General features: G+C 50.7%; 1 protein-coding gene across 1 annotated transcript in view; it reads left to right on the top strand.

Moving 5' to 3' along the window:
- Window positions 1-20,802, top strand: part of DRGX (dorsal root ganglia homeobox) — a 29,388-nt gene extending 8,586 nt beyond the window's left edge. Inside the window, exon 6 of the mRNA XM_025880382.2 lies at window positions 20,533-20,802. Within this exon, the coding sequence (XP_025736167.1) occupies window positions 20,533-20,798 (266 nt within the window). The 3' untranslated portion in view covers window positions 20,799-20,802. The remainder of the gene's footprint in view (window positions 1-20,532) is intronic.
- The last annotated feature ends 5,424 nt before the right edge of the window (window positions 20,803-26,226 follow it).

Here is a 26,226-nt window from a genome sequence, read left to right on the forward strand (position 1 = left end):
TGGCTGGCCTGGTTTCTCAGTTCCGCCCGTCCTTGTACCTCGGGCAAGTGGGGCTCCTTCTCTCCTGTTGGTCACAGTCAGGGTCGTGAACAGCATCTGCTCCCCGACGTGCTGTCTTGTTTGACTTCTACGTGGCCTGAGATCGTAGGCATCACCTCACTGGCTGGGGGCTTGTCTGAGAGGTGTTGTGTCACAAGGGACCACTCCGTGTTCACAGGTGGCTTCTTCTCCTTGGTAACAGTTTTGGGTGTTAACCTGCAGCTCGTGGATGAGGCCTTGACGGGCAGTTGTCCCAGTTTACAAGGACCCTCTCCATACATGCAGCGTGCCCGCCTGCCTCCCTGGGGACTCCTGACGTCAGAGGTCTGCAGGGCTAGGATTGGTGATTTTCCAGGGTTTGCTCTCTTCTTAATAGCTGTTGTTGTCTGAAGGATGTAAACCATTAGGGATGTTTGGTCAGGCCCAGAGAGAGGAACTCCTTGGGGACTTCTGGGGCATCCCCACTGGATGAATGTGGCCATCCACCGTCTCTGCCTTCCTGGCCTCAAACCCACTCCTCCTGGGATGAGGCTAGGCAGCTGTGCTGGCCAGGAGCAGGGCTGGCTTCCACACGGGGTCTGGGGCAGTGAGGGTCTGTGCTGCTCTTGGGGCTTGTCTATCACAGGGGGTCTGGGAGGGGAGGTACAGGTGTAGGCTGTAGGCTGTAGGCTTTTTCTTGATAATAGAGGTGATGGGAGAGACTCCTCCTAGAGGGTCCCCTGCTTGTTCTGCATTAGGATCTGGGGTCTCTTGTCCTCAAGGGGTCCCCCTCCAGGTGGTAAGTCAGACACACACACACACACACACACGCACGCACACACACACACACACACACACACACACACAGTGGCAATCTGCAGCACAAATGTGGTTTCTGGAGGCTGAATTGAGGGCATGAAGTAGCCTCCCTGGGGAGTCTCCAGAAGGGAAAGAAGGGCATTTTAGGCCTAAGGAAAAGCACATGCAGAGCATCGGGAGAGGGGAGGAGAAGGAGATTTGTTTGGAGAATGGTTGGTATGGTGGGTGCCCATGGGAGGGCGCCCCGAGATAACGTGGAGGTGCCCGGCAGGGGCCAACACCTGAAGGCCCGGCAAGCCATGCTCCTGGGGTCGGATTTTCCTCTGTAGGTGTTGGGGCCCTGAGGCCCAGAGCCACTTCTGAGCGGTCCAGGTAGCTGGGCAAATCCCTTCACTTAGACAGCTGGCTTACCTCTGTCTAGCTCTGGCCCCCCGTGTGCTTCCTCATGCTTCCTTCAGCTCCAGGGGCTACGTAGAGCCCCCCCCCCCCGACCCCAGAGTGGCCTTGATCTGATACGGAGCTACGGAGGTAGAGTCCTATTTGGAAGGGGCTTCGGGAAGGAGATGACCAATGGGACTTGCGGATCAGTTAAGGAACTGGTCTGGGCAGAGGAGCAATTCTGTGTCTGTCTGCCAAATCCTCTCTGCTTTGGTGGGGACCAGCTCAACTCCTGAGAGTAACCACCTCTTTTATAAATGTTCTTTGCTTGCCCCCCTCCAGCCTCACGAGTTGTACGTGATTCCCATGTCTCTGCCGTGGCTGCCTGTGGCTGGGCTCTCTGGCTAGCCGAGCTGGGGCCCTGGAGGAGGCCTGCAGTGGCTCGAGGAAGGGTGAGAGGACCAGGTTGCTGAGCAGGGAGGGCACAGTGTCTGCAGCTGGGAGGCCTAGGGCCGTGGTGAGAGGGAGACAGAGCAGAGGCTTGTGTCTTCTGAGTTTTGACCCAGGACAGAGGCAGGGGCTGGTGGCAGGGCTGGTAAAGGTAAATCTGTCATCCCTCTTCATCCCTCACTGGTACATACTGCCCTCCAGCCCTTCCCTAGACTTTTCTGGCTGGACTCTGACACCTGGGGCCTGTCCTATGTCTGCCTCATTAAAAACAGGCTTTCCTTTGATGCTGCCCTCGCTGAGGGGTCAAGGGGGTGGAGCTTGGGGTGTGCAAGAGCTTACAGCGGTGACAGATATCACAGGGTGCTCACCAAACTAGGGTGTATCTTTGTGTGTTGTAGGGCACTTGTTTGGGCAGCCTGTGTACCCCATGGGAAGTCCTTCCTGACGGCGGTTATGTGCTGGGGCAGGGGGCAGCTCAGGTGTCAGGCAGACAATGAGTGAGCTGAGTGTGGGTAGGCATTGTCTTCACTTCACCAGATACCAACGAGCTCTTGCTTACTTTTCTTGAGGCACATAACCCTCTTGGTCTCTATGTCATTTTCATACTTACGAGAAAGGCACAGGGAAAAGATCCATTTCTCCGATGTCAGAGACAGGTATTTGAGGAGCTTGTTAAGGGGCTGGGCACAGGTGGGGCTGGGGATGGATTCGCCCACTCAGGGGTCAGCTGCTGCTCAGGCCAGCTGATGATGGTCAAGTGGGTATGCGGACACAGCATTACCAGAACTATTGCAATTTCTGGAGAAGTTGGAAGTCTGGATTTTTATTTGAGATATTCCCATCTTTTAAATGTGGTCTCCAAGTCTTCAGGCCCAACCTGTACCCAGTTGGTCAGAGCAGTCCGTGGTCTGCCATTTTGCTCTGAGAAAACAGCTGGGATTGGTTGGGGGGGGGTCTTTGCCTTCTAAAAGTGCCTGACTCCATGTGGAGGCACCTCTGGGAGCCAGGTTTTCTGAGCTGGAAGTCTCTGAGTCATAACTGCCCGGCTCTAGTCCATGTGGGTTCAGCTTTCCCTAGAGGTGTGCTTGGGGCACCCGGCCTCTGCCTCAGAACCTGGGTAACAAGTGTGTGCCCACAAGTCAGTTTCTAGATACCCTGGGGTTCAACATCTGATGTTTTGTGGAACATTTGTTAAGTGGTTTGGGGACGAGATAGCAGCTTCCAGTCTCTTGCAACCTATAGCTTCTCTTCCCAGGCTTCCCCAGGCTACAGAAATTAAGTGCACGGTCCCAAGAGAGGAGCAATCCTATTTCCTATGGCCTGGTTCAGTGCCGGGACTTCTGGGCTCTGACCTCGCCTCCCTTACCTTAGTGCACCCCCACAGGTGACTGGGTAAGCAATGCTGGCAGAGTTAGTGGCCTGAGCCTGGCTTCTCAGGGGTGCTGGCCAACCTGGGGACTGCCTCACCTAAGTGGGAGGAGCTTTGTTGCTTGTTGGTGCTAGAAGGTACCTGTCTGGGCTTCTAAGCCCATCCCTCTTGTCACAAATGAGAAACCGAAGCTCAGAGGAGGAGAAGTCACTTGCTCACACATGGCTTATTCAGCTAGGTCTCCCCTTTGGGGTCTGGGCTGCCCTCCACAGGATCCTGATGTGTCCTTTCCTCCAGACACCACGTATTCATTCATTCATTCCTCTGGATGGGCACCTGTTGGTAGGGCCTTGGACCCCTATTCTCCTTTCTCCCCAGCAAGAGAGGACAGCTATGGGTCCACTGGGTGTGAGCCCTGGGGAGGGGTCTAGACTCACCCAAGACTATTGGAGACCAAGACGACTGTGAGCTGAGCACCACAGTCCCTTCCAGCCCAGAGATCCCAATCCACTTCTCCAGGCTTGTGGCAACTTGCAAATGATCCAGAAGGAAGAAATCACACTCAGTATCAGCTCCCAGACTCAATCCAGTGCTCGTGTCTCCTTCCCTAGGCTCTATGGTCCTAGTGGGATCATACAGCCCTGGGCTGGAGACAGCAAGTATCCTGGGTAGGCCACTGAGGTTCTGGCCCAACCCTAGACAGCACCAGGGTGACTGGTGACCTGCACCTGTAGACCAGGGCCTGAGGATCTAAGCCCAAGCTGCCGTGCGAGGCAGCTGACAGCTGGCCAGAGCAAGAAGACAAGGCAGGGCTCCCGGTGCTCCAGGGCAGGATGGGTTCTCCCAGGGGGCATGTGGAGCACCTCAGCTGTTGCTCCCAGGGCTAACTGTTACAAGGCCAAGGACTCTGAGCTACGGGTCCCGTCTTTTGGTTCCAGGCATTGTTGTGACAGAGGTGAAGTCCTTGGCTGGGAAATGTTAAGAGAGCCTCCAAGGGTGTTTGTGGGAGAGCTAGGGGGTTGTTGAGGTACAGTTTGCTTAGTCCCTTTAAGTAGTGGCCCTTGAGGGCTCTTTGCCCTTGAACGCAGTTTAATGGCTGTTCTCTTGCCTGGAAATGTTTTGACTTTGGATGTGTTCTGAAAACAGGAGCGCTCTTGGAATACTGGCCGTCAGCCCCTTGAGCACGCCGCACCGGGGGAAGGAAAAGGGCACGTAGGTCCATGAGATGTAGAGGGAATGAACTCCCGGCGCCCCCACAGTGCTGGGCTCCCAGAATACAGAGCTGTGTGGTAAAGCCAAGCCTGGTCTCCAACACGAGTGGGGCGGACAGGCCCTAGAGACTCTGTGGCTGTGGCCTAGAACATGCCAGGGGAGGTAGACTTTGGTTCTTTTTCTTTGGATTATGGGGGAAGTGGCCCAGAAAATAGGAAGGGGAGCCTGTCTCTCAGCCACTTTGCTGAACTTTGGCACACAGACTGAGAAGTCAGTAGCAGACAACTCTCGAGTATGGTTTTCTTAGGAAATTAGAAGGACTAATTGTCATTCCTTGGAGATACCTGTTGAAAGCAGGGGTTTGGAAGCAGCTAGAGAGCTGGGAAAGCCAAAATCAGACTGAAAGTTACCCCAGTATTTGGACAATCCACCCAGCCCGGAACTGCCACGTCAGTGAAGCTCAGCTTGGTGCTTCTGCCTCAAGCCAGGGAGTGAGTGTGGAGACCTTCCGGAGCTTTGCCCTCGGCGGCATACCATCATGTTGTGTTGGGGGGCGGGGGTGGGCTCTGCTGCCAACCAGGTCCCAGGGCCAGGTCAGGGTAGCTGAGCCACAGCTCCGGGGCTGGGGTCCTGGGGGTGCTCATTCAGGAGGCCCAGTGTTGGGAGTGTGTGAGGTGCTGTGTGCGCTCGGATGGCCGTGTCTGGATAGGTCAGCAGGGCTACTCAGGCAGTAGGGAGCCAGCGAAGAGTGGGAGGTGGGCGTGCACCCCGGAAGGGTGGGAGGTCACGGCCTCTCCGGGGTGGTGGGTCAAGCAGAGCGTCCATATGTGGGAGTGTGGCCGACTAGCCTCCAGATTGCCCGGCAGGCTCCTGAATGGGCATTGGGCTGTGCCCGTCTGGGGCTGGGGCAGCTGGCTACTTCAGGCCCGGAAACTGCCCACCGGGGACAGAGCGACGTAATTGAAAACCAGGCACTTGTGGGGGTTTCTTCCTTTAATTATCCTTTAATTATCAAGCAGCCGACCAGCACAGTGGCCTCCAGCAGGGGCTCTGGGGTGGCCTGCCTGGGGTGAACCCTCGCCCCTCTGTTCCCTGGCTATGTTAAGTCTTGAGTACAGCACTGGGGGTCTCTGCCTCTGCTCCTCATCTCTAAGATGGGGATCCTGATCACAGTAAGACAGAAGTTAGAGAACTGAATGAGAAGCGCAGGAGCTAGAACACTGAGGCTCTTGGAGCAGTGTGTGGACCAGTAAATACCGTCGTTATTAACCAGATCCCTTCATTCTCGTTTCCAAGTCCCTGGCTCCCGCTCACCTTTAAAGGAACCAGTCAGGTCTGCATCTTCCAAACGTCTCCCATTTCTCCAACGTTTACTGTACCTGTGACTTACCTTTTCCTTGTACCCTTCGTCATTCCAGATTTGGCCACAATGGGGGTTCCTTCCTGTCCCTGGTAGGATTTCCCGGGCAGGGCACCCATTCCTTCCGTGGGGCTTCATGGGCAGTGATGTGTTTTGTACTTCGGGATGGTCCTCAGAGAGGACCCATCTTGTTGCAGTTAGTGTGTTTCCTTATTGAGTATTCCATGGACGCTCTCAAATAAAAAGGCAGCAGGATCCTACCCCATGCAGGGAGGGTTTGCATAACAGTAATGGGTGTCCAGAGAAAAAGCCTTTGCAACACAAAGAATTTTCCTGTGCTGTCTTAATGGCCAGGCTTGTGTTCACAATTCATTAATGCAGAGGACGTTATTAATGGCTGAGGGAGGCGCTTGGGTTTGTTCCGGGGAAGTGCTGGCCTCACGAGGAGCAGAGCGCGATGGGGGCAGGTGAGCCACAGTCCGCGGAGGCCCCCTCTCCCTGGTGCACTTAGCCCAGCTGCCTCTAACCTGTGATTGGGAGAGCTGGGTGTGAGGTGGAAACTAATTACAGCTGCCGGGGGAGAGCTTTCATAACTCTGTCTGTGCTCATGCTGCGGGATCACCGCCACTCTCCTGCACTGGGTGGGGGCCTCCCGGCCAACCTTCCCAAAACTGGAGGGCGTGGGAGGGAGGGTAGGGCCGGCCTGTAGGGCAAGGCGGGCCACGGGGGCTGGGCGGCTCTTAGTCCTTAGAGTCGGCCAGCAGCAGAGCAAGGGAATGAGGTCTGACCTTTCCTTACCCTGCCCTCCCATCCCGTCCTGGGGAGCTGAGGTGGCTCCAGCCATCCCCTGCTGGAGGGGCAGGAGGCAGACAGCCCTGCTCCCACCTCCCCAGGACAGCTGCCTCGTTTGGGCCTCGCAGGCTGTGAGAACTCAGGAGGTGTTATGTGCCAGGGACTTGCTCAGTGTTAGCATGCAGTGGGCGCTCAATAGTTGCTAGCAATTGGAGTAGCAGTTCCGGTCCTGTGTCGTGTGTGTGTGTGTGTGTGTGTGTGTGTGTGTGTGTGTGTGTGAGGACCAGGGGGAGGTGAGGGGCAGGGTGTCTGGTGCTGGGCCAGGGTCTGGCCACATCCTTCCAGAGAGCCAGGCCCCTTCGTTAGTCAGGAATATGACCTCCCTGCCTCACACTGGCCTTGGCCTTGGGCTCAGGCCAAGATAAAGTGTCCAGATTCTGGGACTGAAAGGGCTTTATTGCCCAATAAACTTCTACCCCCCCCAAGGCTAAACTCCAGGCTGGAGGCAGCCTCTTCCTTCTCCAACATCTCCCCTCTATTCCTCTTTAATCACTTTTTCCTTTGTGTTGTGGCTTAAAAAAAAAATCACAATTAAAAAACATTAAAAATTAAAAAAAATTAAAAATTATTTTGTTGTAAAATATCATATTCATTAGAAAAATTCATAAAACATGCATCTAGAGTGTAGTGACCCAACCTTTAAGCACCTATGTAACCACCCTCTGGGACTTTGCCTGCACCCCAGAAACTCTTCGGTCCTGGACCCCTTTCTCCTTCCCCGAAACAAGAGCACTATGCTGACTTTTGCCAACCACCTAAGCAGGCATTCTGAAACGCTATTATTTAGGCTAGACTTTTTTGAACTTCACGAATAAATGAAATCATACAGAACAGATTCTTCGTGTCTGCTTCTTTGGCTCAGCATTATGTTTGGGAGATTTATTCACATAATTAGGTTTAGTGGTAGATTCTTTGTGATATGTGTATGATCAGGCCATCTGCAGATAAAGACAGCTGGTCTCTTCCTTTCAAATCCTTATGCTTTTTATCTCTTTTTCTTGTCTGTGCCAGCCAGAACCCCTAGCACAGTACTGGATAGAAGTGGTGACAACGGGCATCCTTGCCTCATTCCATTTCTTTTATAACAACTTTATTGAGCTATAATTCATACACCATACCATTCATCCACTGAAGTGTATGGTTCAATGAATTTTAGTGTATTAAGTGAGTTGTGCAACCATTACTAGGATCAACCTCAGAACGTTTTCATCACCCTGTACCTATTAGTAATAACTTCTGGCTGCTCCCAACACCCCCAGCCTCAGGGCACCACGGATCTTGCTGTCTCTATTGGTCATGAACATTTTTGCTATTGCAACCATGGACTTTTTTAGGAAAGAATCATGTGATATGTGGTCTTAGTGACCGACCCTGGACTATTCTTGATCTCAGGGTTCCACAGTCATGTTTGCTGCTTTTTCATTTTGTTTTGTTTTAGATATCCTTTATCAAGTAAAGATAGTTTCTTCTTGCCTTGGTTTTCTCAGAGTTTTATTTTAATTATCATTGAAAAAAATCATGAATATGAATGAATGTTGCGTTTCATTGGATACTTTTTCTGCTTCTTGTTGAGGGGATCACGTGATTTTTTTTCTCAATGTTTTAATACAGTAAGTTACATTGATTGATTTTTTTAATGTTAATCCAACTGTGCATTCCTGGAATAAACCCAAATTAGATGTGACATGTCATCCTTCTTATATAGAGCTGGATTTGCTTTGCTAGTTCTTTGTTCAGGGGTTTTGTATCTATGATCATGAAGAGATTGGCCTGGGATTTTCTTAGAATTTCCATTCCATATGTTAGTATTGTCTTACTTTGCCCTCAAACCGAGTATAATAAAAGCAGCAGTAGAGCTTCCCAGCTATTTTATATCTCTCCTGATTCCGAGGACTGGCTGGGCTCAGCCAGGCAGTTCTGTTGTTGTTTTGGCCCGGGCTCTCTCATGAGGTTGTGGTCACGTGGCCACTGGGGCTGGTACCTGCAACATGGTAGCGCTTCCTTGTCTGGGGCCTTGGCAAGGACGCTGGGAGGATGGGAGCTCTCTTTTTCTCTCTCCCTGTGGTGAGCTTGGGGTGGGGTTGAATGACAGTTGATTCCCAAGAGCGGAAAAGCAGAAGATGTCACACCTTCTTAAGGCTTATGCCCACAACAGGCACAGTGTTCCTTCTGATGCATTCTGTTGATTTAAGCTGGTCACAGGGCCAACCCAGACTTGAGTGGAGGGGACTGCACACAGATGTGATGCTAGGAGGTTGGTTCATTGAAGGCCCTCTTCTGAGACTGAGTGACACAGGCATCGAGGATTCTCTGACATCGTGATTTGAATTAGGGTGTTTGTTTTTGAACCTACCTTGCTTCCACTCCTGACCACAAGCACTTTAAGGGTGTTGGCCATATCTGACTCACCTCTAGGTCCTTCCAGGCCACTCACCTCAGTCCCAAATAGAGTCTGGTGCAGAGTAAATGATAGGGAGGTTTGGGTAAAGAAGGAAAGCAGGTGATGCTGCTCTGGGTGTAGAAGACTGGCCTCACTAGCCTGCAGTGCTGGCCACCTGTTGGACACCAGAAACAACTGGGCCCTCCTGTTCCTCATTTAGCACCCAGTGAGTACCCCATTTTGCCAGAATCTAAACCAGAGGCCAAACCTCTGGTGATAAATTAGACACATCCTGACCTTAAGGGATTCACAGGCCAAGGGTAGCCTTGGAGAGACAGTCAATAAAGAATTCCATCTCATGTGACACAGTCCTGTGCTTTCATAGAGGCCAACAAGGGCAGGCAAAGTGTGGGGGAAGCTTGGAGGGGGGAGTACCTTTCTCCCTGTAGGAATAAGGAAGCCTTTCCAGAGGCAATGTTTTAGTTGGGCTTAAAGGAAGTATGGGAGTTGCCCAGCGGGTGAGAGGACCCCAGGCAAGAGAACAGCATGAGCAAAGGCACTGAGGCAGGCAGGCCTAGTGTGTTGAGGAAAGGGCAAAGGATGAGGTTGGGTGGGGCCACGTCCCCAGGAGACGATGGCATGGCCTCAAGGTGAACCCAAGTTCTGGAGTCAGACTGGCCATAGCCCAGAGCTGCTTCCTTCTCATCATAGGGTCCACCTGTGAAGTGAGGATCACGATGCCATACCCAATAGTGCTTGTGGTGAGCAGGGTGTCTATCTGTGCCTGGCCTATCCAGGCATCCAGTATGTGATGGTAATTGTTAGGGTTCTGACGATGAGGCTGAGAGGTCACTTGGGATCTAATTAAGGTTTGGTTTTGGATTTCTGGGGCAGAGGGTCTTACTTCCTGCAGGCATTTCTCCTCAATGGGAGAGCCTCTCAGCCTCCAAGGCATAGTTAATGAGGTCTGAGGTGTGTGCAACTCCAAGAAAGCAGCACAGCCCTCCAGGGGCCCTTGGCTTGATTGTAAAGGCATAGGTATTTGGGGAGCAGGGAACCCAAGGGGCAGAAGGTAGCCATTTCTTATGCGGAAAGTGGTTGGGTCTGCCTTAACCTTCTCCATGCCCAGCTGATATCAGGAAGACAAGGGTAGAGAATCCCAGCACTTAAGATTTGTAAGGAATCTTCTTAATGAGTATGTTATCATTCCAGGATATAGTGGGGAAACTGAGGTCCAGAGAGGGGTTAAGACTGTCCAAGGTCATGTAGTACATCTGTCAGAAGTAGGCAAGTCAGGGACCCAGGTGTCCCATCGTCCAGCTCCCCACACCCTGTATCGATTCTGTTCCTTTTACAGGCACCTGCTGTCATTCTCTGGCTTTAAAAACAGCAACTCACTTTCCAGAAGCCATTTCCTATGGGTGCTGATGGGTTTGCCCTTCCTGCTAATCAATGGGGCCCTGGAGTGCAGGGAGCAGAGCAGAAAGTTTCTGGCTTGTGCCCAGATGCAGCGGGAGAAGCAGCCTGCCCATCCAGAGTTTTGGCTGCCACTCGAAGGAGGGAGGGCAGGACTAACTGGCACCGGGCTGCCCAGAACGCAAGTCCCTGCTGCTCCTCGGGTTGTGCCAGGGTCCTTGGATCTGGGTGTTGTCATTTTTTGTTTGCCCCTTCAAATACACCCAAGCAGAAAGGGGACCCTGGCGCTGGCCCTGAGACTGTCACAGCGCAAGGAATGTTTGACTGAGTTGCCTCCCATCAAGGAGCATTTGCTGAACAAATGAGCAGATGTTAAGATAGTGGGTATACAAGTGCTAGGTGGAGTTCAGGCAGGGGTGGGACTTGACGTCAGTTCTAGCAGAATAACCTGCCAAATTAATCTGGGGATTTTGACATGAATCAGATTGAGCAACTTTGCCACGAGCACTGTTTCTCTCCATGAGATACCAAGGAAGTTTAGGACCTGGGAGATGGTAACTCTGAGGACCTAAAGTATGCCAGCTCAGTCAGGAAGGAGAGACTCTCCATCCCTTTCTGCCTTCCCCAAATACTCAGTCTTTACTTTGTACCCAAATGGGACATTTCAGTTCTGGCATAGGGGTGAGAGTGGGTGAGATTGGGTGAAGGGTGCTTACGGCAAGTTTGGGAGGTGAACTGGGTGCAAAACTGAACATAATAATAATAATAATAATAATAATAATAATATAATAAACACAACTCATGTAAAAGGCAATATAAACCATAAAATGGAGATGGGAGAAAGCACATCAGGGGTTCTAAAGTAGAAGACATTTGGGTATGAATTTGACCTTGTGCACTTGATTATTGGTGAGGACGCATAGTCACAGCATCTAAAAATCTGTGCTTAAATGTGGTAGGCATCTACCTACACCCCACTCATGACAAGGGGCTGGTAATTACAAATCATAAAATATATTTCCCATCTATCTATCTATCTATCTATCATCTATCATCTATCTATCATCATCTATCAAAAGACATGAACTATGGTACTTGTGTTAAAGGTCTCATAAATCCACACACTCGGTTCCTTGTTCAATTCTGTTACACTTAACCTGAACTTTCAACAAGAAATCAGTGTGCTAGAGCTTTACTTGTAACCAAAATTGTAGTTCACGTGCTTTTATGATGAAAATGTGTTATCGCCAGAGACGAGACAGAACTAACTTAATTTTTCCTGTCAGTCTCTATAGTAGATCAATTAAACTGCCAAGGAGATCAAATATTTCAGACTGTATTTATTACATTAAGTATTTATGTTCAGGCCAAGCCTTTAAAGCATGATGTCATATAGGAATGTAGGCCGATTAGATCAATTCAGCAGAATTTGCTGTAACTTAATGGAAATCTAATTGTGTGTTTTAATTTAGTGTCCAGGAGGTAGTATGTTCTCCAAACAAAACCATTTTCAGGCTGCATTTAAGGGCCAGATAGCTCTTGTGCAGACATTGGTGATGAGACACGTTGGTAGGGCCAGAGGGAAGAGGCTGTGGTTTTTTGGGGGGTTCGTCTGCTGGCGGGTTGTTCATACCCCATGCAAAGGGACTTGTTAATCTTGAACCCCACAGAACAGGAGATGGACCGAGTGTTCCTGGTGCGTTTTCCCTGGTGCTTCGTCCACCATCAAATGACCGAGGCCATTAGCAGTTATGGAGCTGCAGCTGGGTGCTGAGGACATGGCCCTTATTCCTTGGCAATTTCCATGGGGCTCTGTCCTAAAGGACAGCATCTCTTCTCATCATCTGAATGGAAGAAGGCTGGAAATCACAAGGCACAAAAAAGGACACTATTTTCATCACACTAATACCTGGTCAGGATAGAAAGAGTGGAAAATACAATAAAACACAAAGAAAAACATAAAAATCACTCATGACCTGAGTACCCAGAATCAACCACTGTGAATATTTGGTATTGGTCCATTTGTTGTCTTCCCATCTATAAATATGTATCTCTAATGAATTTGTATTTTTTATAACTTATTTAGAAATTAAAAATGTCAAACCAAAAAGTTTAAATTTATCAATATTTTCTACTTATAAATTTTTATACATATTGTATCTACAATCCCACATGGATATGGCATATAACCATACATATTATGTACATGTGTATGTACATACGTATTATGTATATGTGAATATACATATGTATTGTGTGTATATGTATATGTGTATATACACACGTATTATGTATATGTGTATATACATATGTATTATGTGTATATGTATATGTGTATATACACACGTATTATGTATATGTGTATATACATATGTATTATGTATACATGCATATGTACATACAACTCATACATACATGTACCAAAATGGAATCCTATTGACTTAATTGTTTCTTAACCTACTTTTTAAACTTAATATTTCATTATCATATTCATTATGATTAATTTTTTCATGGCGCTAAATATCCTCCTATAATACAATTTTGTCATAGGTTTAGTGTGTTCTCTGTGGGTGACTCTAACTTAGTCAGTCAGCTCCCTATTGTTGGGCCATGAGGTTAGTCACAGTTATTGTCACCATATGCCACACTGGATTGACTTACTTTGTAGCTAATTTAATTTTTAGCCCATTCATGACTTATACCTTTTGGATAGATTAAAATAAAAAAGGGAAAAATCCCCTAGAGCCCCAACTCTGGAAATCTAGTAATTAAAAAATGACACTTTTAAGTTTGTCTTACTCCTCAAAATTCTGTTGGCAGAATAAGTTATTTTAGTCTTTGGTCTGATGGGAAAGGCTCCGCTGAGGAAGCCGGGTAGCCGTGGATGCAGTGTGGTGGTCGGTCGGGCCTCCTGTGGGGCCAGGAGCAGAGCTGGTGGGATGCTCCCCGCACACTCCTCGGCTCTGGCAGAATTCACGGCTCATCCGGGGTGTCCCGGGGGATGCTTACAGGCCAGTTCTTCAGCGGGTGACTGAAATGAATCAGTAATTAGAATAAGTTGTGAATTGTGACTTAGAATTACCCTTTAATTTGTATGGGGCTATGAAAATAGTAATTGTTTGAGGTCTTAGTACTAAGTGTGCTATGGAATGTCTCCCAAAGGTGGGTGTTATCACCTCTCCTCACAGACGAGGAACCCGAAGTGTGGAAAGATGGCGAGAAACTCCATGACTGGTGAACAGTAGGGCTGGGGGCCAAACTTCAAAGCCCCCTTTCTTCTGCCTCAGAGGCAGGCTGCATCTGGCTTTCAGGCCGCAGGGATGGCCTGCTGTCATTCTCATTTTATGGAATCTCGATAATGGATGACTCGATTTTGGGGTAGACATTTTCTCGAGGGTCTTGGTCACCTCCCTGATATAATAAAGGGGGGATGCGTGGCCCCTCTTGTGGCTGGCTTAGTGTCTCCCCATCACTAACAGTCACAGGCTGGGGGCAATTGTCAAAACACTTTCAGGTGTCATCCCTCTGTGACAGTTTCTGCTGTGGGTCAGAGCTGTCAGGCTATCCTGAGGTATATACCGCTTTGCTTCTGCGCCCTGGTCCCAGATGGCTCCAGGTTACTGTGCATTTTGAATTTGTTTGGTTGTCATAAGTTTTTGTGTCTTTTCTCAATATTACCCATCATCAATGAATCTGCCTTTAGCAGGCACATTTCTCTCTAGTTTGTGGTAGTCTCTTAAACTGAACAATTTATGTCAGAAGTGCACTTGGAAGAATCGTTAAGTACTCTGGTGAGGGCCTTGAGTATGGCTTTTCAAGGGCAAAGTGCATGTGCTTTGGGGTCTGGGTTTTTCCTTGGTAACTATTGGTTCACTGCCGTCCTGAGCACTCCAGAGGACGAATCTCTATTTTGTTATTTCTGGTTTTCAGCGAGGGTCCAGGTCCCTGAGGTTGTTTGGGCAGGAGGCATTTGGGGAAATCTGGTGAAGCTATTGGTACTGTGGAATCACGAAGAAATCAAGAGTTAGTTTTATGAGAATTCTATTTGTGGAAATCATGTTTTTCTTTGTTAAAAAAGGGTGATAAGAGTTAAGGGAGATGCTAGTGGTTGGACAACTTAAGTTCTATCACCATCAACTGAAATTCTGAAAACGTGTTAAAGTTGGAAGAACTCAACTTTATAATTCACATCCCATTCTAAAACCACTCCTTTTTTGTTGAAAGGGATTTAAAACCTTTTCTCATCCAATAGTCCATATTGTGCATGAAGATTCTCTAACGTCCTGTCGAGGGAGCTTCAAGGGTATGATGACCAGGAACCTAGCAAGCCCTCTGCATATGCACAGCATGTGGTGGTAAAGAAAGAAAAACTTGTTTTCCCCATACTTCTGCCCATTGTTTCTATTTCACCCCCATTACCAAGAGAGAGATAGAGACGGTTACCTCATGTCCTTTGTGTGCCCTGAGTTCAGCTCAGTAAAGTAGCCCCAGTTCTTCCATTTTTCAATTCTTATTCCTCTCTTCCTTCCTTCCCTCTCTCCCCTCTTCCCTCCCTCTATTCTGATGGTCTGACCATGACAGAGAGGAGAAAGAATTTATCCTCCTTTTTTCCACAGGTTCTGCCTCTGTTAAGGCAACCCATAACCATATGGTGTCATGGTGAGCTTACTGAGAGGTCATTTTGACAACAAGCTCCACTGAGCCCCATCCCCCTCTGTACAGTTGGATCCTTGGGCACAGATCATAGACTTTAGGCACATTAGATTGGTCTCCTTGTTTGATTTTGATCTTGTTCTGTTGTACAGATTGCCTCTCTGTCTTGCCCATATCTACATTCTGGATTGGCACATCTTCTATGTTCTTATCCAAGTAAGGGCAGGGCAAAGAGAGTGATTTCCAATGGTTCCTCTGTCGGTATTCCCCGATGTGGTTGTTTGGATGGGTAGGAGTCCACCCATAAGCACCGACCCCCTTTGAAGGACACTTTCACTACAGTTCAGACTAGGGGTGCAGACGAGGAAAGAGGGTGACACCTGCCAGGGGCTGTATGCCAAAGAATCTTGTTGGCCTGAGTGCACGTCTCAGGGTCTGCCACCCTGCCGTGGAAATGTCCACCCAACAGGCATGGTGCAGAGTCTGGGGCAGAGGCCTGGCTCAAGGGAGGTGTACAAACCACGCATTGCTTCCTTAGCCAAAGACGCAACTGGCGGGGTGGGTTAAGGGCATTAGCCCACGGATGTGAGGTGGTATGTGGCTGGGGTGGGAGCACTTGGCCCGAGAGACTTTGGAGGTCCTCACCCACTGGAGGAGTCATAAAGGAGTCTCGACAACCACGGGCAGTCCTTGTGATCCGGATAACCTTGACCCGAGCACTCCTTTGGGTCTTATGGTTTTATTTATAAGAACTTATTTTACTTTATTTTATTTTTAATTGTGATACAATATGTAGAAGATAAAATTTATCATCTTAACTCCTGCTAAGTGTACAATTCAAAAGTATTCAATACCTTCCTTTTGTTGGGCAACCATCACCACCATCCATCTCCAGAACTTTTTCATCTTCCAAAATTGAAACTCTGCCCACTGAACAAGAACCTCCTATTTTCCTCTCTCCCCAGCCCCTGACAACCACCATTCTGTTTTCTGTCTCTATGAATATGCCTGCTCTAGGTGTCTCATGTAAATGGAAGCATGCAGGATTTGTCTTCTTGTGACTGGCTTATTCGCTTAGCATAATGTCCTTGAGGCTCATCTGTATTATAGATGTGTCAGAGTTTCCTTCCTTTTTAAGACTCAATGTTTCTCCTTTGTATGCATAGCCCTGACAGTGCTAACCACAGAGCGTCCCAGAGTTGTTGGGTTCCTGGTCCTCAGTTTCTCCATCCATCTGGTGTCAGGGGTGAACTGGATCATGTGCACAGACTCTGCTCCCTCCTGTAGCCTTGGTTCTGTGAGTTAGTGTATTTCTCTTATTGATGAATCTCGGTTTTGAGGACCAGGAGTGTAGTTATTGGTGGCTTTCTTGGGAGCCCACCTGTTGCAGGTGTGACCTTGCAGGTGTAGGCTGTGGGTCCCAGGAAAAGAGGCTCTGTTTTGTCCAAGTGGCACTTCTTCATCCTACAGGTGGCATATTCATCACTGAATCACAGACTGGTTAACTCCCTGCTTGATGCTTACATTGGAGCAAAGCCTCGCTGGAGGCAGGAATCAGCCTGACCATCTTGGGCTAGTCTGACGCAGGGCAGGCTGCCTGGGGTGGATCCTGAGCACTGTGGCCCCTCCCAGGTCGCTGACCATCCACAGCTGCAGGCAAGCTCCCCTCCGACTTTCAGTACCTGCCCGGCTCAGGCTCCCCAGCCTCTCACAGCTCCTCCTCAAATGTGCCTCTTCTTAACATTCATTTAAAATTAAAAGTTGTGTTTCCAGTTTTTAAAGAAATTCACATTTGTTGTAGAAAAATGAGAAAAATTCTAAACAGACACAGAGAGGAACAAGTCCAGTATTCCCGTTGCTGAGAGGGTGCACTGTTCTTCATGTGTGGTCCCCTCACACATGAGCTCCCTTGGGGAGGGAGGCCTGGAGGGGGCCCCAGTTTTCGGATGGCTCCCAGGGCTCATGGCACGGGCACCATCCCCGCAAAGGCTGCAGTTCCCCATTGAGCTGCAACTGTGTCTTTGTGTGGCTGTGTTGAGTGAGGGCCGATGGGAAAAGTGGACTCAGGATTGGACCCAACATGACTTTCTGTTTGTTTCCTGCTGCTGGAAATGGCGCGAGGCTAGAAGCCCACCAGTGGCATGGGGCTGTGAAATGGGCTCTCAGAATTCCCTTTGTAGAGTTGGCCTCTGTGATTTGTCCCACGCTCATCCTAGTGCCTGCTACCTGCTCTATTGACCCTCAGTCAGAATTGCGGTAGGAGGCCACAGCTCTGTTTTATTTTTTAATTTTTTTTAAAGATTTCATTTATTTATTTGAGAGAGAGAGAGAAAAAGAGAGAGAGAGAGTGTGAGAGGGGAGAGACTTAGAGGGAGAAGCAGACTCCCCGCTGAGCAGGGAGCCTGATGTGGGACTTGATCCTGGGACTCTGGGATCATGACCTGAGCCGAAGGCAATCGCTTAACCACGAGCCAGCCAGGTGCCCCACAGCTCTGTTTTAACCCCCTGTTATCGTCCTGGAGAACTGAAATACCGCCAGAGGTTCTGGTCCCACCTATCAGTAAACTGTACAAACTTGGGCCAGTTAGTCCTGGAGCTTCAATTTCCTTACCTGGAGAGTGGGGATGAGTAAGGCACACCCCTTTGGGTGGCTGGGATGCGGACGGGGGCCACCATGGGTGCTGGTAAAGGTGAGCTTCCTTTTGTCTCTGAGTAGGCTTGGAAAGGAAGAGAGAGATGCCCTGGTGTGCTTGAGGGGAGAGGAGGGGAGGTGTGTGGCCCCAGCATGGGGAAGACTGTCCCTGGGAAAGAGGTGGGAACATCCCAGCGGGTGCTGCTGAGACTGCTTTGTGAGGGCTGATCCTACAAGCGGGCACTGGGTCTGGGGGCCCTCCCAGCCTTTCTTCCTTCCATAGGTATTTTCCAAGGGCCTGGCCTGTTTCAGGCACTGTGCCAGGTGTTGGGGACAGAGTGTTGAATGAGACAGGAAGATACTTAACCTGTTGGGAGTCTGCAGTCTCTTGGGAAGGGAGACAGATGACAAACAAGTCAACAAACCACCAACGATCCCCCCCACCATTTGTGGCCAATGCTGTGAGATTTGAGCAGAGTGGAGTGTAACCAGGGAGCCTACTTTGGATGGGGAAGTCCCGAAGGGCCCCTGAGGAGGTGACGGTCTAATGGAGCCCTAAAGAGAGAGGTGTGAGGAGAACATTCCAAGGCAGGGGGAGAGGTTCTTCACTCACAGGCTGAGCCCAGAGAAGGGTCCAAGCTGGGGAAGAATGTGCCCCCTTTTCAGACAGAGGGACACAATGGTTGAGGAGCAGGCCCCCTGCCTGGTGAGGCCCAGCTTGGCCACTTACTATTCCCCCTCGATCTCCTCACCTATAAAAGGGGGTAACTGGTAATACAGCTCTGTGTTGGCTCTGCTGTGATGTTCTGTGAGCATGTGAGAGAAGTCTTAGCCAGCGCATGGGAAGGAGGAGAGCACAGTGCCATCCTGATCACGCAAGGGCTTGGAGGCTGCTGGGAGGAATTTGGATTCATTTGACAAAGAGGGATTTTGGTACCCCAGTACACCCGATCTCCGCTGCTGCTTCTTCCAAAGCTGGTGAGCACTTTCAGAAAGAGGTGAAGGACTGGCTTGTGGTCTCCTCCCTTGTCAGAAGGTTGCCCATCCACGTGGGGCCAATGGACATGGTAGACCCAGGTCTCAGGCCTCAGGGATGGGCACTAACTCCCAACTGTCCTCGGCAGGACTATGGTGGTCCACCTCCTGCTCCCCTGGTGGGATCTGGCTTCGCAGCTGGCCCAGGATGACTGGGTGGGGAGGGGCGAGGAGCTGTGGGGATGTGCTTCTCCGGCAGGGATCACACAAGAGGGCCCACCACTTGTCCTGTCTTGGGAGCTCAGAAAATCTCCCAAAGTATGTCATGCCACCGGCCGAGTCTACCCACCGGGTCTGGGTGGCTCCTGCCCCCGTGCCTGGCCGGAGTAGGCAGTTGTAGCGCACGGGGGTCCCTCAAGGACAGAGGTGGTGCCAGCACTGCTGGGTGGGGCTCACTTCTCTCAGAACTCAGATGGGCAGCAGGACCACGAGATTCCACGGCCAGATTCTCTCTATCCACTATCCTCCTCCACACACACACACACACACACACACACACGACAACCTTCTCTGTTTGCCCCCATCTTAGGAATGGCACCCTCATTCATTTGGGTGCTCAGGCCCAAACCTAGGCATCACGTGTGAATCCTTCCTTTCCATCACCTTCTTTGTGGTCCACGAGCAGTCTGTGCGGGCTGTAACCTTCCCTAAAACCCGGAATCTGGCCACCCCTCACCATCTTCCCTCCAGCCATGTTGAGCCAAGCCACTCTCCCCTAGGACTGCTTTACCCCACTAGCCTTCCCACCCTGTCCGCCACGCACTCTCCACTCTGACCTGCTGAGGCTTCCTTGCACCGAATCCTGCTCAGCTTGCAGGGCAGTCTGGCCCTGATGACCTTGACCCGTCTGCTTCTGCCCTCGCCTACAGTCTGCCGTCTTTGGCTTCAGTCAGTCTGAACACCCTGCTGCTCCCCAAACAGGAAACTTCTGTTCCCATATCCGTGCCTTTGCACTGCTCTTCTCCCTGGGTGTGTGTTCTTCCCGGCACATTCACGTGGCTGTCACTCTGATTGGTTGCCCTCAGTTCTCTGCCAAGCATTGTGCTCCAGCCATGTTTTCCATAGCACGTCTCACCGCCTGCCTTTGTATCAGGGACTCAGGGCTCCGGTGTGCCTCTCCACTAGAACTGCACTCCATGAGTTCGGGTCTTGCTGCCTTGTTCCTACTGATTGTCAGGAACAAGCGCTGGGTGCTCATGGGATAGTCGTTGAATAAATGCACAATTGAGGATGACCCATGAAGAGAGAGTATCCTCGAACAGAGCCTGGCCGAGGGGTGAGCTCACTGCATTCCTGGATGGGTTCATATACCGTTAGCCAGCAGGCTGGGGGCTACACAGTTGCTCCTAAGCCCGGTTCCACACGTCGGACATATGCTAAGTGCTGTCCAACTGATTCCTTCAGAGTTTCTTAAACCTCAGTTCATGGTGCCCTGAGCATCTCAGTTAATTTTTCATGACTCTCTTGGGCCCTAAGAAATACCTAACAGTTTTGTTCATTAAATGGTTAGGTCCAAGCAACTCAATAAGTATTAATGTCTCGACAGCTTAGTAGCCGCTTGAAAAATGGCTGGGCTCCCTTTGTCTTCAAAGGTTGAAAACGTCCCTGTGGTGCCCCTGTCAGTTCTCAGGGGTGCTTCGGCACCTGGTTTGGGGAGAGTGGGATTTCTTCACTGGATCCTCATAATGAACCTGTGAGGTAAGTATCATTCCATTTTGCAGAAGGAGAAGCCAAGACATTGGCTTGAGGCTGCACAGCTGTTTGGTGAGGGAAGCAGGACCGGTCCCCAATGCTCTGATGATTCCTTACTCATCTTTGGGGTCCTGAGCACTTGTCATGTCACCTCTCCCTTTAGGGTCCTGAACCAAACAGAATCCGTCGGCCCCTTGCCCCCGCCTCGTGTGCCGGGAGACAGAATGTGGGCAGTGATGGTAGCCCATTGTTTTTCCTCCTTTCAGGGAGCCCACTGTGCTCTTGCTGTGTCCCAGACCCCATGGGGCTGTCGTTCCTTCCTACCTACGGCTGTCAGAGTAACCGCACGGCCAGTGTGGCCGCCCTGCGCATGAAGGCTCGCGAGCACTCGGAGGCCGTCCTGCAGTCGGCCAACCTCCTGCCCTCCGCCAGCAGCAGCCCCAGCCCTGTGGCCAAGCCGGCGCCTCCTGATGGCAGCCAGGACAAGAACCCTCCCTCCAAGGAACAAAGTGAGGGGGAGAAGAGTGTATGAGGGTCCCGAGTGTCCAGGCCCGAGGCGCCCTCCCCCGCCCCCTGCTTCTCCCAGCCTCAGCCCCTGTGGAAAACTCCAAAAAGCAAAGGGAAGCCTGCGGCCCAGGGCCTGCTCACAAACTCAAGAAGGGAAGTGAGACCTACAGCTCCCTTGGCATCTGGAGAGTGCTTCTCGAGTCCTACCGGTGGAGCTGTGTTGTCCTGGCTTCTTTGGTGACAAGTCCGGATGGAACTCGTGGGCACCAGAGCCCACTCTGTGGTGAGATCCCCCGGGGTTTCCATCTGGGCCCAGAAGTGTTGGAGGGAAGTAGAGTTGCTCACCCCCCTCGCCTTCCTGTCCCTCTCCTGGGCCGCCTTTGAAGGTCTTACCAACCCAAAGAACTGTGGCGTGGGTCATCCTTGAGAGATGCCCCGGGCTGAGCCTTGTGCTATGAAGCAGGACTGTGCCTGTTGCATGAAGAACCAGGAAACTGGTGTAATCCCAGTGAACTCTTACTGCTCTCCACCGAGATTAGCAGCAATGCCCCCCCTTTGTCTCATTGGAGGATATTGGTTGTAGGCTGGGTTAGTTTAGATGGTGAGAAGGTGTCGGGTGAGGAGGGGTCGGCACAGCCGGCCAGGGAGGCTGGGCCAACAGACAGGCTGCCAGCTTCGCGAACTGGGGCCACCATTGTGATGCTGCGGGCACCGAGCCAGTGTGGGCTCCCGCAACCAAGCGCCCACCTGCAGGCCTGGCCTCTCTGGACCAGACCTCTAGGTTGGTGGGACGTTGACCAGTGGAAAGCAGTACTCTGATCTAGGCAACGCCGAGGGTCTTCGGAGAGGGAAAATCTCCCACAAACATCTCCGACGTATGTACACATCTGGATGAACTACCTTTCCTCAGGAGGGACCTCTCCAGTGGTGTTATTTATTGATTTACTTTTTTTACAGAAGGAAAAAAAAGTAGGAAACAAGAGGAGAATGGTGTATATGGAGAAATGGAGCATGGGGAAGAGGGCTTCCTGTGGTGCGAAGAGGAGTCATTCCAAAGGGCCAAATTTCGTAGAGATTTCAGTTTCCATCTACTGGGTGTGTTTTCTCTCATGTGGATAGTAAACTTGAAGAGATCCAAGGGAAAATGTGCAATAGCGTGAGCTCTGACACTCCCCGGCAAGGGGTTCTGGTACCTAAAAGGTTGCAGTCTTGAACGGCTTACTGATGGCGTTTCCATGCAAACTGTTATTGCTTTTATGGCAATTATTTTCCTCTCAGTTATTATAATCAAAATGTTCTAGCTTCGGATCACCCTGCTCCCCTTTCAGCCCCCCACCGATACTCCCGAGTGTAGTGTGCCTCGTCTCTGATGCCCGCAAAGCATTTGATAAAATACACTGTCTCAAAAAGAAAAAAAAAATCAAGTCCTTCTTCCTGCTGTATTTTGCTTGTTGAGTACAAAGATGAAACGATTTGCCAAAAAGTGGCAGAGTCGCTTCCGTTTCCCTGTAATTACGAATGTTTGGTTGAACGATGTAAGCTCAAGCCCTTATGTACACTAACTCTTCAATCTAATTGTTTGATTAAACTCGTATTTCCTCCAGAAAGGTACATAAATAAGTGAACTGTTGAGCAAATTAAGAATACTTAACAGCATTGCATCTGAAAAGTAGTTACGCTGATTAAATTTTGTGTCCTTGAGGACTTTCAGGAAATTACTTTTGATCGTCAATAACACAATTAAGTAAACTACACACACATTAGCATGAATAATTGATAAGAAATTATGTATTACCACGAAGCACTGATTTAATAATTCATGATGCGACACTCTAGTGACTGCGCAAAACTGGATAACATCGAAAAGTCTGCCTGATGTTACTGAAAGCAAGGAGAGAGATCAGCACCAGACCTCTGCAGAGATATCGAGTACTTAGTTTTGATGTACAAAGGCGAAAAGTAACCATGCATGATGTAGTTTCTGTTTGTTTAAATACCCGAATAAATCTAGAAGAGTTAAAAAGAAAGACAGAAAGAGCCCAGGTTCTCTCTTTGTTGCTCCTGGCCCTCGGGCTGCAGGCCTGAGTGGAGAGTGCCCCTCTGCTTTGGCCGGCACGCAATTGAAGATCTTTCCGACGCTTCCAGGTGGAGGGCTTTGAGGCCTTGGCTCAGGAACCTTTTAGCAGATGCTGGGACAAGACCTGGCCTCTGCGCGGGCCAGAGCCTCCCACCAAGTGCTGGTGCCTGGGGCGGGGGGAGGGGGGTCGGTCCTTCTGTCCTGGGACAGATGGACAGATGGATGGACACGGCCTTGCTGTATCCCTTCCGGGCTGTCTGGGGTGAACTCTCCTTTCTGGCAGTGAGAACGGCCGTCGATGGGGCCCCTGCAGCTCATCCCGTCTGCAGAAGTTCGTAATATGACTACAACAAGGCCACTGGGCTTCAGTCTGGGAAGGAGGCACAGGCCCCAGGGATTGATTAATTGATTGATTATTATTATTCACTTACTAGTTGAAGCCCTTTGAAGAGCTTAATGCACTTCAGGTTATGGGAAAGGAGTCGAAGTCACAACGGGGTCAGCAGCCCTCCTCGTTGGGAATGACAAACTGCTGGGGTGCGGATCGACGGTGCGGGGGCAGGGAGCTAGAGGTGGGTGGCCCTGGCATAAGACATGGGGCTCAGAGGCTCCCTTCTCCATCCCCCCATTGGTGCTTTATTTAGGAATACCCAGCATTTGGCCTCTCGATTGCATACATCTCCCTTATTAATAAATAATCCCCGTTTATTAAGCTCTGCCACCATCTGATGGCCTGGGAACTTTACAGAGGCTAATTTATTTAATCCCAGTGACCAACCCGCAAGGTAAGTATCACTCTCCCCATTTCGCAGACAGGAGAACTGAGGCACAGCAAGGTTGGACAAGTTCTCCAAAGTTACAGGGGTGGTGGTTTCCAATGAGAAGAGAGAGAGAGCTTGGCTTCATTCCCTGTCACACAGGGAGTGCTAAATCAATGAGTTAATGAGATTAACTGGGCTCAGTCTTCAAGGCCCAAGAGGGCCATGGAGGGGTAACTAGGGCCAGTTTGTCCTCGTGGGTTTGACAGGGGGAGAGTTGAGGTCACTCTGTTTTGCCTTTGCTTGCATCTGTGGGCTTTATCCTAGGCTGGCCTGTGGAGGGGAGAACATGCCACCCCAGCATCTCTCTCTTGGGTCCATCCTGGCAGAGGTGGAGACCAGCCTGGCCCCATTTTTTCTGCCCCTGTGCCAGCACACTTTGCCTTTGCATCTGTGCCAACCTGTCCAAGGGCAGGCCCAGCAGGGATTCCCAGTGTTGATGGTGCCCAGAACTTCCAGACCGCTCAAACGGCTTTTCCAGCAAGAAGGGCATCAAGAAGGGGCCAACCATTCCACATCATGGAAACCCTCTCTTCTTAATTTTCTGGCCTCACCAGGAAAAGTGAAACTTTTACGACTTCAGAACTTGACTGGAGAGCTCCTACTTGTTCAAAATCCCATCTGTCATCGGCTGTGTTCTGTGGGCAAGTCACTTAACCTCTCTGTGCTTTGATTCTCCCTTATGGAAAATGGGGATGATAATGGGGCCAGCTTCATAGCACTCTCTGAAGATGACGTGAGTTAATTGCTCAACGGTCCCTGGCACAGAGGAAGTGCAGTATAAATGTTAGCTCCTGTCCCACCAAGCCTTACACATCTCAAAGGCTTGAAGACCTTTTGCAGGTAGAAAGCTCATGGTCTCAAGAAGGAAGCAGGGCGGGATGGCTCTCAGCCTGAGGACATGCCTTCTCTTGGAGGTCTTGCCCTCCCACAGCCCACATAAATTCACTCAGGAGGTAGGTGTGGCAATCCCCAATCCCTCTGCAGGCTCATTCATGGCTGAGAGCCTGGCATCTTGCCGGCTGGGTCTTGGGTCCTGAGAACTTGGATGGGAACCCATGGTGCCTGAAGGCAGGTGTAGGCGGCAGGGGTGGGGTTGAGGGAAAGGGAATGCCTCTGTGAAGACTCTTTCAGTGCAAGCAATAGGAACCACTGAAGCCAGTTTAAGTCAAAAAGTGATGTTATGAGAAGGATACAAGGTATGCCATGAAGCTCAGGATGGCTGAGGTTCTAGTCTTGGGCTCGGGCTCTCGTGGGCCAGGCACCAAGGGCCAGGGGCCATCAGACCCTCCCTTCTTTCTTCTCCCTGTCTTCCCCCTTTGCTGCTCACAGAGCACCTCACTCAGGTTGGCCCCCAGGCAGGGGTTCACTGTAGTTTTGGAGCCTCTGCTAGGCCACCAAGAGAAGGAACCTGCTTGAGCTGGCTTGGGCCAGGCATCCACCCGTGGTCCTATCAGGCGTGGCTAATTGTGGTTGCTCAGCTGCGCCCTGGGAGGGGGGACAGCATTCTCAGACAGGAGGGGCAAAATCTGAAGTGTGCTTGCTCCTGGGAGACCACGCTGGAGGCACAGAAGGGCGCAGGTATGGCCGAAACAAGCCCAGCGGAGGCAGGTCAAACCTGAGGATGAGGCAGAGCCTATCAGAGACTTATAATATTTGTTTTAAAAATGATAACACAGCTCCATTTCTCGGCCCCACTCTTGGACACAGCCAGACTTTAGAGAACCCAACATGTGTTGGTTTTCTCTCCAGGACTTGGCCAAGCACCCTTGTGATCTCATGTGCAACATGAAACATTGCAGGGACAGGGTGGGGGTGTGTGTGGGAGGGCTGTCTGGGCCCCATACCCAAGAAGCTCGTGGATCCCAGGGCTATGGAACATTCCAGGTGTTCCCTTGAGCTAACCGCAGCTACCTGCCCACGTCTACCACCCCCCCCCCCCCACACAATGACAGCAAAGCTCTGGACTCTGAATCTGGGCCCCTGGGGCCCCAGCACCACTCAGTGCTGTCTGAGGAGGATGGCGAGCTGAGAGCTGGCTGGCAGGCCTCAGGCACCTCCAGTCTTCATGTTCAAGAGAAGTGGCTGCATCCTTCCCCCAGCATGAGCTGTTCTCCTGGCCAAGCCAGGCCCATATGCTCCCTCAGTCCCATGGCACGAACCAGGATCCGGCCCTGAACCCACCGGGAGGGACATTTTAGAAAAGGGGCTGCTTTTGCCTTATGGACTTTTAAGACACCTTTTTCTGAGTCATCTCAAAACAAAGCAGGCCATCTTGGTGGAAAGCAGTGTCATCTGGGTACCCTAGAGCAGCGAGGGTCTGCTCCTTGCATTCTGTAGTATAGGGCCGGGGAGGCTGGGCCTCAAAATGGAGCCTTCTCTTGTCTCCCATCTGCTCCCAGCTCCTGAGCTAAGAGGTTGGGCCCCCGAGGGGCAAAACCCCTTCCCTTCCAAGCCTGGCTCTGGGCAGGAGATGGGCTATTGCTTGTTAGTGCTCTTCCTTAGGACTTGGGCACCTGCCGCAGCTTCCCTCGACTCGGGTGCATCTGGGCAAGCTA

The sequence above is a fragment of the Callorhinus ursinus genome, unplaced genomic scaffold (genome assembly GCF_003265705.2).
Source record: "Callorhinus ursinus isolate GAN/ISIS: 27379988/994484 unplaced genomic scaffold, GSC_fseal_2.0 scaffold20, whole genome shotgun sequence".
In the NCBI taxonomy this organism is placed as follows: domain Eukaryota; kingdom Metazoa; phylum Chordata; class Mammalia; order Carnivora; family Otariidae; genus Callorhinus; species Callorhinus ursinus.